Raw genomic sequence first — 19,177 nt, 5'->3', positions numbered from 1 at the left:
CGGGCGGCACCATGGCGGCGGCGGCGGCGGCGGCGGCGGCGCCTGATGCTGCGGCTTCTTCCGATGCGGCGACTGCGACGGCAGAGCCGGAGGCCGGGGACGAGGACAGTCGCGAGGTCCGAGTGCTGCAGAGCCTGCGGGGCAAGATCTGTAAGCTGGGGCCGGGGTGAGGGAACCCACCCGGCGGCGGCGGTGGCGCCGCCGGCGGCCGCGGGACTGAGGGGCGGCGGGCGCGTGGGGGTGGCGGCGCCGAGCAGCGCTGGGACCCCGGGGCCGAGAGGGGCCTGGGAGGGGGCCGGGCGAGGCGCGCGGGGAGGACCGGCCCGGGGAGGCTGGAAGGGGGGGGTGTTGGGGGAGGCGTCTCCCGGACGGGGCGGCGTGGGCTGAGGCTGCCACAGTCCGGAGCGAGTGGAGAGCCGGGAATTTGCCGGGGACCTGGGGGGGGTTTGCGGGGGCAGCGCCGGCGTGAGGGGCTCGGCTTTGGGGCGCGGCCTGGACGCTGGGACGCCCCGGCCCGGGCTGCGGCTGGGGGCGTGAGCTGGGGGCGTGAGGAGCTTCCGGCTGCCTTCCTACGCAGGCCTGCGGGCGGCTGCTGGCGTCGGTAGCGGCCCGGCGGTGGGAGCCGGGCGGTAATTACCGGGAGGCGCGGCCGGAGGAGGAGGAGGAGGAGGAGGGCGGGGAACTGGGGCTGGCCCGAGGGGAGGGGGCTGCCTGTTTTCTGGGTTCACGAGCCGGGGCGAGGGTGGAAAAGGCGCCCAGGGCTGGGGAAACCGGCCGCCCTGGGACTCGAGTGGCCGCCGTACGGGTGCTCGCTAGTGAGCGCTCCGGGAGGGGCTGGGGCCGAACACCTGTACTCGCCCCACCTCGCTGCGGCGGGGACTTGAATCGAGAGACAACGTGACTGACAGGGACTTAAGGCAGGATGTAGTGGCTTCCTGTGAGCAGGTCTCAAAACAGTCATCCAGCCCGCACTTAACCCACTTAATTCCTTTCTTTCTTATGCCTTTGTTACTTTCGTGAGTGAGCCATCCTAGTTGCCTTCACATTTTTGCTCAGAGGCCCTGAGCATTACTGTAGACAGACCATTTGAATTCAGTCATTTGGACATTTATTCTTTTAAAAAATGACCCTTTGGCGTCAGATTGCCAATTTTTTCACAGTACTGTAGTTTATTCAGAGGAAATACTTTTTTTTTTTTTTTTGGCTATTTGTAAGATAAGATATGTCAGTACAGTTTATTTTTGCTCTGGTCGAAAATTAGCTTTGCTTTCTTGATTCAGTATCCTCAGATTGGAAACATGCTACCTGCTTCGTTTCATGTAAATAGCCCTTAGTCATTAGGAGTACTTTTTACTTTGTATGAAAATCGAATTGCATTAAAATGGTTAACAATGCTCTTTGTTGCACAGGATGTAAAATTTTCCTCTTCCTGAATAGTGATATTATTAAGTGAGGTTGGATTTCCCCACTTGCCTTTTTCAAGTTGATCCCCCTTTCAAGTATTTGGGATTTTATTAAACCTCAGAAGCAGACATGTTAAATTCTCTCACCTTTTTATTTCCAGAAGTAGTGCTGGGGTTCTTAAGAGAGTACAGTTCTTAAAACCTGGAAAAATGACACCAGAGAAGGAGATCTTGTCTATATCTAAGATCCCAGCACAACCTACTAGGGTATAAAATCTTTTCAGTATTCAAATTAAGTCTTATGCTTAATATTTGCATATGTCTAATTTAATATTTGGGAAAACTATAAATGAATGGGCCAGAGCACCCCCCACTGATCTGATTTTTCAGATTTTCACTGCTTTACATTTTAGTGTCATTTGATGCTAGGCAGTGTCTATTGGAGCCTCGCTGGTTTACATAGCTGCGAGTTGTACCATGGAACTACATATACACATATCTTGGAATCGAGAGTTAGGGTTGGGCTGTTTCCAGAAGGACTTAGCTGCCCTGCACTTTCACCTGCTCCATGGCAAAGATAGCACAGTAAGTGATATCACTGTGAGTGGAACTTGGGCCTACAAATAAAAAAACTCAACTTTGTTTCTATGGGAGAGCAACCCCACTACCCAGACTTGGAGATTGAACATCCAGCTGCTGGGAATATTACCTCTTTAACCATAGTCGAAGAGTACTACATCTGTAGTACTGAATTGCTCAGCTTATAGCTCAGGTCATGGAGTGTCTGTTTCATAGAAAAAACGTATTAGGAAACTTATATACGAAGCTTCTCCCCATCTCCCTCTCCGTGTCTTTGCCCTCCTTTTAGCTGGTGTAATCTAGATTGGTTGACCTTCAGAACCCTGTGAAGAGATGCTGTTTTCTGTTTCCCTGAAACTGACATGTGGGTTTTGCAGGTTGGGGGCTGGGGGGCTGGAAGTGTCATTATTAGCAGGTGCTAAAGTCACAGAAATGGGATGATAGCGGTTCTGACTGTGCAGATATTAAGCAGCTTAGGGGTGTGGGTAACTGTGTCAGCTTTCTTTTTCACCATGCTGGGAGAGAGACCTCGGAGGAAAGCTTGATGTGCCCACCAGCCTGGAGATGTGCTGGCAGATTCCAACTGCTGATTGAGAGCCTTTGACTTGGGGAATTATAGATTCTTAGGTCTGAAAGTGAGCCTGAAAGGAAATGTTCTTTCTCCTGGGTTTGGGTAGGACCCTTCAACTCCAGATTACTCCAGCAGATAGTGGGAGGGTTGGATTTATATCTCTCTAAAGTTCTAGAATAGTAGTCCACAACCTTCTTTAGGCATATCACTCCAGTATTTATTAAATTTCCTGTATATTTCCATATATCCCATATATTCCCCGTATACTTCACAAGGTGAAATGACATTCTGTGGTCACTTTCAAACAATCAACTGACATTAGCTAATCCAGTGTTGCTACAGTATTTGAGCTTATGTGCGGACCCTTAATTCCTTGAAGTCATATTAGTGCAGTAGGAAACCATGGCAGCTCCAAGTATTAATATTCAAGAGCCAGGTTTAGTTGTTGGATGTCTTAGAGTTGTATGAACCTTTGAGCAAGGAAAGCAAGGTTGTACTCCAGACTCCATCCTTTGGTCTGAACTCCTGTGCAGTGAGTGGTCGGTATGTTAGTCCTCTTGAAGCACTTTGACATTGGCCCCATCCCCCTAAAAATCCCATACACAAGTGAAAGATGGGGGTTGGGGCTTTCTCCTTTATACTTTCAGGCTTCATGCTGTTGTTTTGTCATGTCCTCCTTTTTGGTTACTGCTTTGTGTTAAGTTTGCTCTCATCCAGTTAAATCATGTTGTAAAAATGTTGCTCAAAGAGCCCAGACCACCTTATGCATGGGTTGACCTGCTCAAGGGAGACCACATTGATAAGGGAGCCAATGAGGATTTGTGTGAACGTTGAGATGTGTGGTACAGTACAAGATCTGTGGGACCACGATATGTCCCAGAACTCACGTGGTCTCCCTGTGTAGGATCCGTGGGATATGGTTAAGTGCTTGATTTTAGAGGCTTGGTCAGGTTAGTCACCTGGGTTTGATTCTTCACTTAATTTCTGACTTTTGTTAACCTCTGTGTGTCTCTCTGTTCTTGTGTGTAAAGTGGGGGTAGTTAAAACACCTCTATCTCACAGGCTTGATTTGAGGATTAAATAAATCCCCTCCTCGATCATTCTCTTCATCCCCCCAGGAACTGAATCAGATATGGGCCATCTCTTAGGAAGGAGTAATAAAGTAGTAGCTAAAAACTTTATTTTATGTTCTGGTCCAACATGTGCTGGCATTTCCTGGTATACGGAGCTGATTAAAATCAGGAGACTTGAATTCTGTTTCACACGTTGTTAATTATTATTCATGGGACTTTAGGCAGCTCACTTACCTTTAAAATGGGAATAATGCCTCATCACTAGCCATTTTGTACATGTTGTTCCCTCTGCTTGGGCGTGTCTTCTCCTTTCTTCCACCCCATATTTATGCCAGGGAACCCCTACTCATCCTTCAGAAGCCTGCTCCATGTGATCTCCTGACCAAAGCCGTGTGTGCGGGACACTGCTACCCTCATTCCTGGAGAGAATGTGGTAGGCCTTTGTACTGCTGGGGAATCACAAGTTGTTGTTGATTTCCTTGTAACACATTGTATAGAAATCATTTCTTTCCCCCATTAGGCTGTGAGTTCTTCCAAGGTAGAATTCATTCTTGTTTTTTGTTTTTAATGTCCAGTTGTCAGCATGGTGCCTAGAACAAAATAGGCCTTTAGAAAATGTCTTACCTCTCACTATGTTATCCTCAGGAGGATTTGAGATACGTACTATATGTGAAAGTGTTCTGTAAATTTTACAGCTAAACAAACTAGAAGATGATAGTATTATTAAAGACAAACTACATGGGTCCGTGGCAGGAAGTTCATCCCTTTCAAAATCACAGTTCCAACTGAGCTTAGGTTTGAATTGATGCCAAAGTTGCCTTATTAGGAAAAGAATTAAATTTATCTAAATGCTCTGATTGCTTATTATTAGGGGATTGAATATTATTACCTGACTGTATTCCATGAATATTGTCACTAATTGGTCCTGAGCCTGTAAGAGAAAAATCTAATAATCCCACCTTACACAGTAAATATTTTTATTTGTCATGGGAGGTTTCAATTTTTTGGTAATAAAATATAAATCAAAACATTTTATTGACCAATGCGATCGAATTGAGAGGGAGACATTCAAAAGAGTTTATTCATGCTGAGAATTCATTATTATCAGACATTTGAAATGAGGTGTTATTTAATAAATTAATAGAGAGAGATTTAAGAAGGGTTTGTTCATGCTAAGAACTCATTATTGTCAGAAATTTGAAATGAGATGAGTTATTTAAGATGGAGGAAGAGTCCATCTTTCAGATGGATGGAAATGAGAGAAAAGGGTTCTTTGTAAAAGTTCACAGAGCAGTCCGCTAATCATTTGCTCTGAGGAAGACAGGAGGTAAACCTCAATGAGTTCATAGAATTTTTCTTTTTTAACTTAGAACTCTTTGAATAGACTCTTAAGAGACTGTGGAACTAACGTAGCCGAAATAAAACGATCGTTTTATCCTTTAATCACAGATGCTAATCTTATTTCTTGCTAATGTGCTTTGTGAAGTTATTTGACAATAATAGCAGATTATGTTTTATCTACTAATGAAATTGTTTGCTTTTGAGTGCTGCTGTCAGTTTTGTTGTATAGTAATCAATTAATGTAAATTAAGAAACTTTTTATGTATATTAAGAAATTTCTACAATATATCTTTAGTTTTGTATGTCATTATTTTCACCAAAATCCCTAGCTAAAATAATATACTTTATAAGGCTATACCAGTAGACATGCAAACATGAATGAACAGTACTTGACAAATTTGTTACAGTGAGCTTAGTTCTAAGAATATCATTAATGACAGAATGACTTTGGGCAAATTCTTGAACTTTGCTGAGCTTCTGTTTTCTTACTTGTAAAATGAAAGGTTTGGTTGTGGTCTTTAACATCCCGTCCAGCACTGAGTCTTTGATTGTTGCCTTTTAACTTGAAACATTTATTAATACTTTAAGACAGTACATTGGATGCTTTTATTTTAACGCTTAAATGTGTTTAGTATACTTATTGTGTGTAATATGCACTAAGATTTATTAGATAAGATTGTTTGAATCCTAACAAGTTTTTTTTTGTTTTTTTTTTGTGACCATTACTTTATTCAGCAGTACACAATACATATCTGAGTGTGTGTTAGGGCACCAACCTACTGGGCTGTGAAATGGGCCTAAGCAGTGAATGAGATGAAAAAGGTTCTTACTAGTTTATCCTAAAGCAATAGTTGCTTTTAGACACCTGTATTCTTAGAGAATTATAAAAGTTTAGAGCTGGAAGGTAGAGAACATATCTTGTTCAGTCCCCTCATTTTGCAAATGAAGAAGCTGACACTCAGAGAATCCACTGTCACACAGTTAATGGCCTGTTGGGCACTAGTCCACTACTATCAGAGTTTTTACTAAAATGCTCCATAGGATGAACTCATTAGTATGAGTGTTGCAAAAGTACTGTGTTTAATATATGAAGATTACACTGCCTATCTTAATGATAATATCCAGAAATAGTAATAGATGTCCACTGTGCCAGCTACATCCTCTCATCTGTTCCTCTTTAAGAACTCTGTGAAGTTAGTTAGGGTTAGTGATGAAACTGTGGTTGTAATCTAGGTGGAGACTGAGCCTGGATGTTTACCTTTTTTTGTTATGCTCTAACAGCTGTTTTCAGACCTGACTGCCCATCAGTGTCACCTGTGAACTTAAAAATTCTGATGCCCAGGCTTTACTCCAGACCTACTAAATCAGAATTTCTGGGGTCGTACCTGGGCACCTGTAGGTTTAAAACATTCCACAGGGTTTGTTAATGGGCAGCTAGGATGGTGAGCCTCTGCTTTTGCCCATTGAACAGACTAGCCACCAACTACCTGAATGTTAGCAACCTGCTGTGCGTGACCATTTAAAGGGTACCAGCGACTTCCCTGGTGGTCCAGTGGTTAAGACTCTGCGCTCCCAATGTAGGGGGCACGGGTTCAATCCCTGATCGGAGAAGATCCTGCATGCCGCGTGGCATGGCAAAAACAAAAACCAAAAAAACCAAAAAAAGGATAAAGGGTACCAGTAGAAAGTTTGGTGTGATCACAGGGAGGTTTTCAATTGATTATTTTTAAAGGTTTATTTGTTCATTTGATTAGATAGTACAGATACTTGGTACAAAATTCAAAAGGTACATAAAGGTATACATTAAAAAGTTAATTTTTCCCACTTCTTTTATTCCCCTAGCCATTCCCTCTTCAGAAGCAAGCATTACCAATTAATTTCTTTTGTATGCATACAGAGATTATTTAAGCATTTATACTTAAATGTGAGTATTAATATCTCTGTCTCACCAATATACATATCATAACAAAATATACACATTGTTTGCATCTTGCCTTTTTACACTTAATAGTAGCTTGACGATTTTTCATAAATATATGTGTGTATATATGGGAGGGAGGTAGGGAGGTAGGGGGAACTGTCTCATTTTTTTAACAGCTGCATAAAAGTTCGTCATCTCTATATACCACAGTTTATTTAGCCAGTCCCCTGGACTGGACATTTAGATTATTTCCAGTTTTTGCTATTACAAACATTACTGCAATAAATAATTTTGTAGGTATTTTATTTTTCATATGAATGCATGTGTCTGTAGGATAAATTCCTAGAAGTTAAATTGCTGAATTGAGTGGTATGTGCATTTTTATGCTCAAAGGACAGTGGCAAATTGCTTTTCATAGAAACTATAACAGTTTATGCTCCCAGCAGCAATATATGAATGCCTGTTTCTTTACACCCCCATAGTGTGTATTTTAAAACTTCTTGATCTTTACTGGTCTGTAAGATGAAAAGGAACACTTAATATTTAGTTTTAATTTGCACTTCTAAATGAGGTTGAGGATTTCTTCATAATTTTTAAAATAAATTTGTTTATTTTTATTTTTGGCTGTGTTGGGTCTTTGTTGCTGCGCGCGGGCTTTCTCTAGTTGCGGTGAGCGGGGGCTACTCTTCGTTGCGGTGTGCGGGCTGCTTATTGTGGTGGCTTCTCTTGTTGCGGAGCACGGGCTCTAGGCACACGGGCTTCAGTAGTTGTGGCTCACGGGCTCTAGAGAGCAGGCTCAGTAGTTGTGGTGCAGGGGCTTAGTTGCTCCGCGGCATGTGGGATCTTCCCGGACCAGGGCTTGAACACTGTACCCTGCATTGACAGGCGGATTCTTAACCACTGCACCACCAGGGAAGCCCCTTTCTTCGTATTTTTAAGAGCCATTTTTTTCCCCATATTTTGGTGTTTATTTGGTTTGCCTTTTCCCCTGCTGGATTATCAGTCATCTTACTGATTTGTGGGAATGCTTTATGCAGTAAGGAAGTTAGCTATCTTTTTAGCGGAAAAATTTAAATCCTTTGGCTGATGTCTCTGTTTATTCTTGAGGAGAAGTTGGTTATGAGATCCAGTGAGGCAGTCTTTTGTTTGTTTCATCTACGTATGTAATTTCTGATATTAGAATAGAGATGGAAAAAGAATTGTTTGAGGAAAAGTAAATGAAGACTTAACTATAAACAGGAGCTAAAAGATAAACAATAGATTGGGAGAAGATACTTGCAGCAAATCCTAGAGGAAAAAAGAAAACACTTATATAACACTTATACTGTGCCAGGCACTGTTTTAAAGCACTTTTAAGTCCAATAAAGATGTTTGAAAAAAAAAAAAAGGTAAAGCACTTTAAGTATATTAACTAACTTAATCCTCACGGTGACTCTATAAGTACAGTTATTATCCACATTTTTACAGATGAGAAAACTGAGGCGCAGAGGCCTTAGTTTAACTGAGGCTTAGTTTAACTGAGACTAAACTAAGTAACTTGTCAAGATGAGACAGTGAGTGAGCCGTGGGCAGACTGGCTCTGTTACTCTTAACCTGCTATCTATACTCCTTATTTGTTAGTGTCCAGAGTATATAAAAAGTTCATCCAAATTTTAAAAAAGAAAAGGCCATTAGAAAAATAAAGGATATGAATAGGCATTCCACAGAAAAGAAGATACAAAAGGCCAGTAAACATAAGAAAATACTGGAAATGTTTAACAGAAATTAATCAGGGAAATACAGATTTTAAAAAGTCATCAGTTTGTGAAAAAAGAAGAGCTCATTGCTTTCAGTATTTGGTGAGGGTTTAGGGAAACAGGTACTTTCTTCACTGTTGCTTGAATTTAAACTGGAAAGCAGTGTTGGAGAGCATTTTGGCAATATCTGTTAAAAACTTCAGTGTGTACACCCTATGCATTTCTACTTCCACATATCTACCCTACAGAAACACACGGTTGCAGAAGAGGTATATACAAACATGTTTAATGTTACCTTGTTGGTAAAACAATACAGAGGCAATTTAAGTGTCCATCAGTAGGATGATGGCTAAGTAGTATGTTCATAAACATATTTTATAACACACACACACACCCCATTTACATGCACCTGTGTGGGTGCAACTTTTTTATATCTAGGTGCCACTTTTTTTTTTTTGAAAAACTCTGGATCATGATTGAGTCCCATTTTGGCTTCCTGGATGCTGTTATCAGAAATAGTAGCCTTATCCCATATATGGCTAAAAAGAATGAGATGTATCTATAGTATGAAAGGAAAGAACTTCAAGAGGTATCGTTGAATAAGAAAGAAGCCAGTTGTTAGGGTGGTATGTATAGTTATATGTGACTTCTGTATATGTATATGGAAAAATGCACAGAAAGATGTTTGAAAAGATAAACAACATTTGTTATGTCAGTGGTGGACAAAGGGGATTGGCGTTATAAAGGTTTACTTTTCTGGAGAGTGTATTTATGTATGAGGTATGTTATCAAAAAATGACTATTTGGATAAGTGAATTTGATACAATATTTGTCTTATTCTGTGAGAGCCTTTCTTTCTCTAACTGTTGAAGACTCTCCTGTCTGCAAAAATAAGGGCAACCAAATGTTAGGTTGGGTAACATTTTGAGTGCACATAGAAATAAAGTCAATTTTTCTGTCAATTTTTTGGGTAACTTTTAATTTTGATATAACTTCACACACACAAAACTGTAAGAGTAATACAGTGAATTCCCATATGCTCTGCCTGTTTTCACCAATTGTTTGTATTCAGAAAGTTGACTTGAAAAAAATTCAGTATTTTGTTTCAGAGGAATATAGTAAAAAGAATAATTTGGATCCCTTAAAATATTGTTAACATTTGTGTGAGTGGTACGGAACCTCTTCGTTTTGAATTTGGACAGTTTTATTTTTTTATTTTATTAAATGTTTATTTATTTGGTTGTGCTGGGACTTAGCTGTGGCTCACGGGCTCCTTAATTGCAGCACGTGGCCTTCTTAGTTGTGGCATGCCAACTCTTAGTTGCCGCATGCATGTGGGATCTAGTTCCCTGACCAGGGGTCGAACCCAGGCCCCTGGAATTGGGAGCTCGAAGTCTTAACCACTGTGCCACCAGGGAAGTCCCTGGACAGTTTTATTTTATTTTATTTATTTATTTATTTTAAACCATATTTAATGTAACTTTATTTATTTTTTTTTTCTTTTAGTCTTTGGGGTTTTTCTTTTTTTAAATTTTTTTTATTTTTTTTAACATGTTTATTGGGGTATAATTGCTTTACAATGGTGTGTTAGTTTCTGCTTTATAACAGAGTGAGTCAGTTATACATATATATATGTTCCCATATCTCTTCCCTCTTTGTCTCCCTCCCTCCCACCCTCCCTATCCCACCCCTCCAGACAGCCACAAAGAACCGAGACGGTTATATGACACTTAAGAGCATCAGTAAGAGCACTTTGAACAACCAAAAGGAGTTGTCCAATTAAAATATTATCACTAAAATATATATATATTGAACAGAATAGGTTATTGTTGTTTTAATGCCTGCTGACCTGAATAGGAGAGAGCCTTTATTATTTTTCCTGCTTTGGCCTATAAAGCTATTAACTGGGGTTTTCCTCTTAGCAGTTAACAATAGCAAAGTGAAGACGGCATCTAAGCTGTGTTCAGCCCTGACTCTTTCTGGTCTTGTGGAAGTAAAAGAGGTATGTTTGTAGACGACCTTCTTTGCTGGGAATTTAAGCCTTGGGTGACTAAACCCAGTATCTCTTTTGTCAGACGATACAGAGAGAATCTGGGAGAAATAACAACCCTGAAGGTGAGGTGATCAGTGTCACTCAACTAGGAAACAAGTTGAGAAGGGCTCTGCATGGGAGAAACCAGATGCCTCGAAGGACGAAACCTCTGAAATCAATCTCCTCTGAAGAGACTCAGCTTGGGCCCATGTGGGTTGGGACATATTTTGGTCTCAGTACTAGTGGTGACCACTGAGGCATCTCTTAGTGGACACGAATCTTAGGCCTAAGTGAAGGGCAGTTGCCTGTATTTTCCTCAGCTTTTGGGTGGGAGGCTAGAATAGGTTGGAGGGGGAAATCCTTTTCTGACAATTCATTAGAAATATTAACATTAAATAGAGGTATTTATGGTTCTCCATTCTTCTCCAATGCTGAAATTTTCTTGTGTGAGAAGTGTTATACCACAATAGCTGTTATACCATTGATCTGTACATGACCTAGGGCCTCAGTTTCTTCACACCTACCCTTTCTTATTTTTCTCTTTAGTTAAAGTTCTTCCATCTTTTATTCCAAAATATGGGATGTTCATAAAAATTCAGTTAAGACTGAAGAATATAAAGTGACATCTCAGGCCTTGCTTACACTTTCCTCCCCAGCGGGAGCCACCAATACATTTTTTGGTGTGGCTGTTCGGACTTCTTTTTATGTATTTACAAGTGTGTTTTGTGTGTGTGTATACACATTTTTTAATGTAAATAAGGTCGTATGTATACAGTGTTCAGTCACTAGCTCTTTCCCCCACCTTTAGCTGTCTTTGACATTATCCATCTTAGTGTATTGACCCACTTTCTTACTAATTATGGAACGGCGTTCAGTGCTCTAGATGGACTGTGGTTTATGTAGCGGTTCCATAATTGTCGGACATAGAGGTAGCACCCCCAGCTTCTTCCCGACCTTTCCTGTCTGCTGCTTCTTCCCAAGGAACATAGAAAGCATTTCCCTCCCCCCGTGGTTCTCTTTCTCTACTGCGTATTTCATTTCTAGCATCTTTACTGTGGGCATGCTCCCCCGCCACAGGCTTCGATTCCATTCAACAGCCTCTTCAGCATGTCCGATTCATCTTGATAATCATAATCATTACAATCTCCACAATGCCTCGCACAGTGCCTTGTACCTAATAGACAGATATTTGATAAAACTCTCCAAGGGGCAGGCTCAACATAAACACGTAGACAGAAGTTACACTCCAGGGTCCTGATCAGTGAGAAACCGAACGTGTGGCACGAGGCAACGTCTGCGATCTCCTGCTGTCATGCGCTTACTGCAGACGTGAGCGTTTGACACCTGTGAGGGGGACATAGTACACCACCATACGGTAGAAAAAGCGTGGCCTAATCCTCTGATATCTTGAATTTCAGCTGCAGCGCAAGTTCTTGAGCCCCGAGGAGATTCAGTCTGTCCGAGAACACCTGGGTTACCACAGTGACAGCCTGCTCTCTGTGCAGATCACAGGAAAAAAGCCCAATTTTGAAGTGGGTTCTTCTAGTCAACTTAAGCTTTCTACTACCAAGAAGTCTTCCGGTGAGACTGGCCTAGGGATATTGTTCTGTCTGAGTGGGCCTGAAAAGCCGTATTAAAAACTGAGCCAGAGATCTGAATGAGGTGGTGATATCTTTAGAGGATCATTCCCTTCCTTAATTTCCCTCATTTCCAAGTGGAAGAATGCTTAATGTACTGTTGTTCTGGGCATATTCGGATCCAATACTGAAATGATGCGTAGATATTACCTAGTTCAGCCCCTTCTTCTGCACCAGAGGACACTGAGGTCTCCAGATACTAGAGGTCAGACTCCCATAGTTTCATTAGTTAATGAAGTCTTTCCAGACCCCAGAATTATGACATTTACCCTCAGAAGACCTCACAGTGACGGTCATGGCGGATAAGAGTGTGCTATTCCTCTTCCCATGTGTCCTTTTCTCTGTGCCACTGAATTCAGCTTTTCTTTGAGGATCTTAAGACACTTATAAAAATATCTCCTCTCAGAAGATTGCACTCCACCCTTTTTCACCATTCTCACCCTTCCTATCACTATTTTTTAATGCCTGAGTTGAGAAAAATTGTCCTAGCTGTGAGGTATGCAAAAATTTACAGGTATTCACACTGCTCTGTTTTGACTGTCCAGCCTAAATCTTCAAGAAATCCTTTAGCATCCTAACCTTTGGAGTCACAGTTCCAGAATGGGTAGGAGCAGCTTAGATGGCCTGCCCTGTGGGAGATCTGAGCATCCAGTGTGACAGTGATCTCTGGGGGGTGCACTTACCCGCCAAGGCCCATTCGTGGACTGGCCCACACTGAACCCTCAGCTCTTTCGGGCCCAGAGAGAGAATCAGGAGGTGTGATTTGCTACTGATTTGTTGTTACGCCACCGCCATCAGCTCTTGAGCCCATTTTCTTGTCTGTAACAGGTCTACATGAGACCGGAGCTTTGCTATTTATAATGCTTTTTGGTACAGTTTCTTGTTTCATATTCAAATCTCCTGCAGTGGGCATAGGGAATCCTATTAGCCCCATGTTCTAGGGATGGGAACTAAGAGAAGGAGGAGAAAGCAATATGGAGTGGAAGTTAAAAGCGTTAGGTAGACTCTGTCTGTACTTGTGTATTTGTGGCTGGGTGTAACTGGCCTAAGTATCTATAGTTTTTGCCTTATGTATTGAGGTGCTCCTATGTTGGGTGCATAAATATTTACAATTGTTATATCTTCTTCTTGGATCGATCCCTTAATCATTATGTAGTGTCCTTCTTTGTCTCTTCTGATAGTCCTTATTTTAAAGTCTATTTTGTCTGATATGAGAATTGCTACTCCAGCTTTCTTTTGGTTTCCATTTGCATGGAATATCTTTTTCCATCCCCTTACTTTCAGTCTGTATGTGTCTCTAGGTCTGAAGTGGGTCTCTTGTAGACAGCATATATATGGGTCTTGTTTTTGTATCCATTCAGCCAATCTGTGTCTTTTGGTGGGAGCATTTAGTCCATTTACATTTAAGGTAATTATCGATATGTATGTTCCTATTCCCATTTTCTAAATTGTTTTGGGTTCGTTATTATAGGACTTTTCCTTCTCTTGTGTTTTTGTCTAGAGCAAACCAGCTTTACAACAAATGCTAAAGGAACTGCTCTAGACAGTTTTATTTTATAAAAAAATTTTCGTGGTAGATGGGGAAAGTGAACTAACATTTATTGAGTATTTACTCTTTTCCAGGTACTCTGTTGGGATACTTTAATCCAATTTCATGAAGAAGTTTGTTATTAATTCCTATTTTAGCAAAGAAGCAGATGGAAAGGTTATTTGCTCAGGGTTCAAAGGGGCAGGGGCAGGTATTCAGAAGGTCTTTAAGATGCCAAGGTCCATGTCCTTTTCTCTACAAGTTGCCTGTGAGTTGGTATATTGGGAAGAACTGATGAGTACATTTCTGTTGTCAAGAAGTTAATAATTATCCCTAAATTGGTTATGGTCTAATGTCAATAAAATGAGAATGTTGGAATGCTATAAAAATTTATCTTTAGTACTGTTTTCGGGTTTCACAAAAAATGTTATTCTTCTGTCTGCTTGGCTGTGCTCATGTGGGTTTGTGCATGTTAACGCTTCTCTTAGAAAACACACCCGTGCACACACACACCCCATATACATGCACCTGTGTGGGTGCTACTTTTTTATATCTAGGTGCCACTTTTTTTTTTTTTTTTTTTTAAAAAAAAAAACTCTGGATCATGACTGAGTCCCATTTTGGCTTCCTGGTTGCTGTTATCAGAAATAGTAGCCTTATCCCATATATGGCCTGTCCATGTAGCCCTTAGTTCTGTCACCACCTGGCTTTGGGCCTTTCATTTGCTTGCCATACTAGTCTCTCTTGGTCAGCTTAGGAGCCTTTAAGTTTCTTGTAGCTGTAGGGACCATTGGCCTATCCTAGGAGAGATTTCTGCCATATGTGCTTCAGAGTTTGGTTTGCTACTTGAGAAGGGGGCTGTAGGGAGCTTAGGGATCAGCACACGTTCAAAACTGAAACCAGAAGTGGGCAAGGCAAACCACAGGAAGATCCTGCCTGCAACTTGGTGACATCTCTCTATAACCCATGGAGGTTTCCTGGCAATACCTTGCGAAACTTGCCTTTTCATGTACAGTAGTTTCCTAACTTCTTGCTCCGGCCTAAGCTTCATTCGGAGGTGATTAATATGATAGCAGTGTAGATAACTGTATGATAATTATTATGCACATGACTTGTGTCAAACAATTGGCCCCTAACTATGTTCTGTAGACTTTCACCCTGAGGAGCTGCATCTTACCTAGTAGGGCATTTTTGAGGAGTTGCCATGGAATTCATGCTTTAACCTTGACTTTATGCCTTGTCAAGAGTTGTACTTTATGTTGTTCAGGTTTTATAACCACAAGACAGTTCTTTGCTCACTGAGTTTAGGCTCACCACCTAAACTATACTGGATTCCTGGAGTCCTTTGCCCACTCAAGTGCTCACTCAGTGCTATTACCTCGTTTATGTTTTACTGGTGATTGCACAGTACCTTATTTCCATGATGGAGTAGGAGTGCAGTGTTAGTGAAACTTTATTATTCCCTGTTTCTTTAACCTCCAGGTCCCAGGTTGATATCATAGTGCCTGTTCTTCCGTAGAACCAGATTTCTGCTAGGAATTATGTAATGTGTTGATTTTTTTTTAAGATGACCAGTTGAGTGGGATTATAGAATCTCAGATTATATTTTTTAATGGTAATTTATCATTTATTGGGAGTAAGAAAAGTTGCTTGACAATCTAGTTATCTGATTATGTTAATTTATGCATTGAAAACCCTACTTACTAGTAGATATTCCAGCAGTCACCATATGCCTATTGGTGTCTCATTCTCTGCCTCAATAGTATCACAAATATAAATGTATAACTTCCCAGTGGTGCTTTCGAGATGACAACTAGAGAGCGAAATAATAGCTATGTAACTTTTTTCTCTTCAGTGGTTCTTAGGTACCCGCCCCTCCTTTTTTGTTACTGTACACCTGGGGCAATCCGACATACTCTGAAGAGGGTGAATAGGAAAACTTTTGGAAGGTCATGTGTGATTACGGCAGTTTTTCTCTTCCTTTCTCCATTGAGAACTGTAAAAAATGAACAAGAGGGAGCTCTTCTGTAAGATTTCTTTATAGGAAATATTTATTAGGTATCTAGAAATTGAATGATAAATGAAAATGTAGCATGTTGAAAACATGATCTTCTGCTACTTTTCTAGTAATCACCTAACCTCTCTGAGCCTCAGCTTCCTTTTGTATAAATTCGTAATGGTAGTTATTCTAATCTTACAGAGTGGTTGTGGAAAGATTGGATGACTTGCTATAGTGCCTGGCACGTTGTAACATAAACAGTAGTGATAATCGGTAAAGTAAATATTCATAGTTTTCTTGATGAACAGCTATTTAATATAAATGTATATCCAGTTCTTGTAGTGTTTATGAGATTAAACTGGCCACAGGTAGCAATATCTAAAAACATTTGAAATCAGTGCATTTTAAAACATTTCAGGTGTTATCTCTCAGGATCTTAAAGCTACGGGAGCCTAGAAGATTAACTAGTTAAGGCGTTGCAAACTCCAGTCTACAGAGACCAGGCATAGTGAAGTTAAAGCCAGGTGGGGATTGTTAGGATTTCGAAAGAGGCTGTCTGTCTACAGTTTCTACTCAGAACCACGTTGCCAGGTCTCTGATTATTAAAGAGAAACCAGAAATATGGATTTATTTATTATTAACTCTCCCGGTTTCTAGATGTTGGCTACATTTTTCCTAACACTATGCAAGACAGACAAAATAAATGTCTGGTTAGCTGAACCCCAAGTTGTGCCCCCCCATTTGAAATAGTTCAAACCCCTCATTTTAGAGATGTGCAGCCCGAGGTATAGAAAGGTCAGGTGTTTGTGCATCTATTTCCTCTAGTGGAAATGTATTATTTCTTTAATAAAAGTCTCATTAAAAAAAGTGAGCTTCTCCGGTGTATCTAGTTGTTAAATTACAGATTATCTTTGGTCAGGACCTAATGGCTTGAGTGAAGGGAATTGTGTACAGATGCTAATTTTTAGGAATCTCTAACCAAGGAAGGGCACTACTAGTTACTATTTACTGAGTGCCTACTCTGTTCTAAGCATCGTGGTAAATGCTTGACCTCAGCTAATGGTCACAGTAGTCCTTGAAGCATTATAATTACCTCTTCTTATGCAGGAGGTTGAGACTAGGAACATGCAGATCATTAAGTACAAAACTCACGTTGAAACTCATATGTGTCTCCAAAATTAATTTGTTTAACTTGCACCAGTACTGTATATGTTTTCAGAATTTTGTGCAACTTTCATCTTACTGCAAAAATTAAAATTAAACATTATACGAAAATTTGAAAGACCTTATATGTTAACATTACATAGGATTGTTTTGGGACTCCCCCGGCAGTCCAGTGGTTAAGACTCAGCACTTTCACTGCAGGGGACACAGGTTTGAGTTCTGGTCGGGGAACTAAGATCCCGCCTGCCTCGCAGCGCAGCCAAAAAAAAAAAAAAGAACACATATAGGATTGTCTTTTTGTCTATAATTAGATGGCATAACAGTATTTTACTTTTTTTTTTTTTTTTTGGCGGTATGCGGGCCACTCACTACTGGGGCCTCCCCCGTTGCGGGGCACAGGCTCCGGACGCGCAGGCCCAGCGGCCATGGCTCACCGGCCCAGCCGCTCCGCGGCACGCGGGATCCTCCCGGACCGGGGTACGAACCCGCGTACCCCGCATCGGCAGGCGGACTCTCAACCACTGCGCCACCAGGGAAGCCCCAGCATTTTACTTTTATTCTAAGCTTGTCAACACTGAAACTGTTATATTTTTAAGCGTATGTTTGATTCATTTCCTTCACTCCATTTTTTTGTGGTGTATGTAAATGATAATGTTTGCATCGTTTTATATCTTCCCCCCAATCTAAAGGTCTAATCCTTTGTTTAGGTTGCTATTCCAGTTATTAGAACATCATATCCTGAGTCACTCAGGCCAAATTCTGTGAATTTTCTCTCTGTAGTACCTCTTCCATTTTTCTTTTCCTCGCATCTTCCCTTTATTCCCTTAGTTTAGGCCCGGTAACTGTTAGTAATTTTCCTGAAGCATAGTTTTGATCACACAGAAACTTTTAGTGACCCTTGTTGCTTCCTGAATAAAGTTAAAACTCCTTGGCTTGGCATTCCAGGTTCTGTTTGATGCCACCTTTCCTTTACAGTCTCATCCTTTTTTATAACCCTTTCATCTCTCTTTACGCTTTAGCCAATTTGTACTATTCACTGCCTCCTGGAAGGTGCTCCTCCTGTTTCCACCTCCTGAACTTGTTCACGTTGTGCCTGCCTTACTCCTGGAATGTTATCCCTCCATTCCCAGTTTCTGTATTTAAAAATAAATTACTTGGAAGAAGTTACTGTGAAGATTAAGTGAAATAATATATATGAAGTCCCTAAAAAAAATCTATGTGTAATGTATTATTTATTTGATAAATGAATATAGTGAACTATTATTATGATTTAGCTTTCCTCCCACTCCAAATAATCTTTATCTTCGGATCATCTTGTCCAGGACCCTGGCCCTTTGGGAGTTAATCGCGCTGGCGGGTCTGTATTGGCTTTTATTTCTGTGCTTAAGGTATCCTTTGAAATAGATTGGAGATTCTACAAGATCTCTTAGGATAGTTTCAGAAAGGAATAGCTCTCTGTTCCTCTCAACACTGCTGTGTTCAGAAAGACATTAATAGGAATGGAAAGACTAGGCTTTGGAATTTGATTTCTGTCATTTCACTCTGCCAGCTGTGTAACTGTGAATTTTTTTTTTTTTTTAGTTTATAAAAGAGAACAGTAATGCTTATGTCACAGGGTTGTTGTACCAACCAAATGAGGTATTTGAGAAAATATTTAGCACTGTCTCGGAGCATGCAACTGCTTGATAAATATTTATCTTCTTTTCTTACTTATCCCAATAGTGTTCCCCTCTAGGACGCACAGAAACATGCATACAAACCTATAGATATAAATGCATGCACACAGTCCCCCCAAAACATACACATAAACACATATATGCATACTCACATCCATGCCCAGAAGCGTAACACTGGAATCTCTACCCAATACCCTGATATTTGGGATTCTAGTCCTAGGTAAAATATATATGGTAGGCTCTGGACCTGTGACCTTTGCACAGAATCATTGATCTTGTACACAGAGAGTTGGCTGTCTTTCTATTTCTGTTAATCTAGGTTATTGGTTTTGATTCCCAATGGTGTTTATCTTCTTGGTTTAAGTTGTTTACTTTTTGCCAATGACTAAAAGCTATTTTCTATAAAATAGTTACTTGTCTCCCCTCTTTCTTCAGGTATTTATGCAGAAGTTACCTTCTAGGTGGAGCCTTCCTTGGCTCCCCTCCCTCTGCCATTTCATGTGGTGCCCATTCCTGC

At 40.8% G+C, this 19,177-nt stretch overlaps 1 protein-coding gene across 2 annotated transcripts in view; it reads left to right on the top strand.

Annotated features, from left to right (window-relative positions):
- The first annotated feature begins 6 nt into the window (after positions 1-6).
- Positions 7-19,177, top strand: part of RASA2 (RAS p21 protein activator 2) — a 119,906-nt gene continuing 100,735 nt past the window's right edge. The window contains exon 1 of one of the 2 annotated variants that reach the window (XM_007446964.1): positions 7-150. In XM_007446964.1, the coding sequence (XP_007447026.1) occupies positions 12-150 (139 nt within the window). In that variant the 5' untranslated portion in view covers positions 7-11. The remainder of the gene's footprint in view (positions 151-19,177) is intronic. The other variant, XM_007446965.1, reaches the window with a different exon arrangement.

The sequence above is a fragment of the Lipotes vexillifer genome, unplaced genomic scaffold, assembly GCF_000442215.2.
Source record: "Lipotes vexillifer unplaced genomic scaffold, Lipotes_vexillifer_v1.1 scaffold40, whole genome shotgun sequence".
Lineage (NCBI taxonomy): Eukaryota > Metazoa > Chordata > Mammalia > Artiodactyla > Lipotidae > Lipotes > Lipotes vexillifer.
Note: the sequence above shows the minus strand (reverse complement) of the source record. Positions and strands in the feature narration are given on the sequence as shown.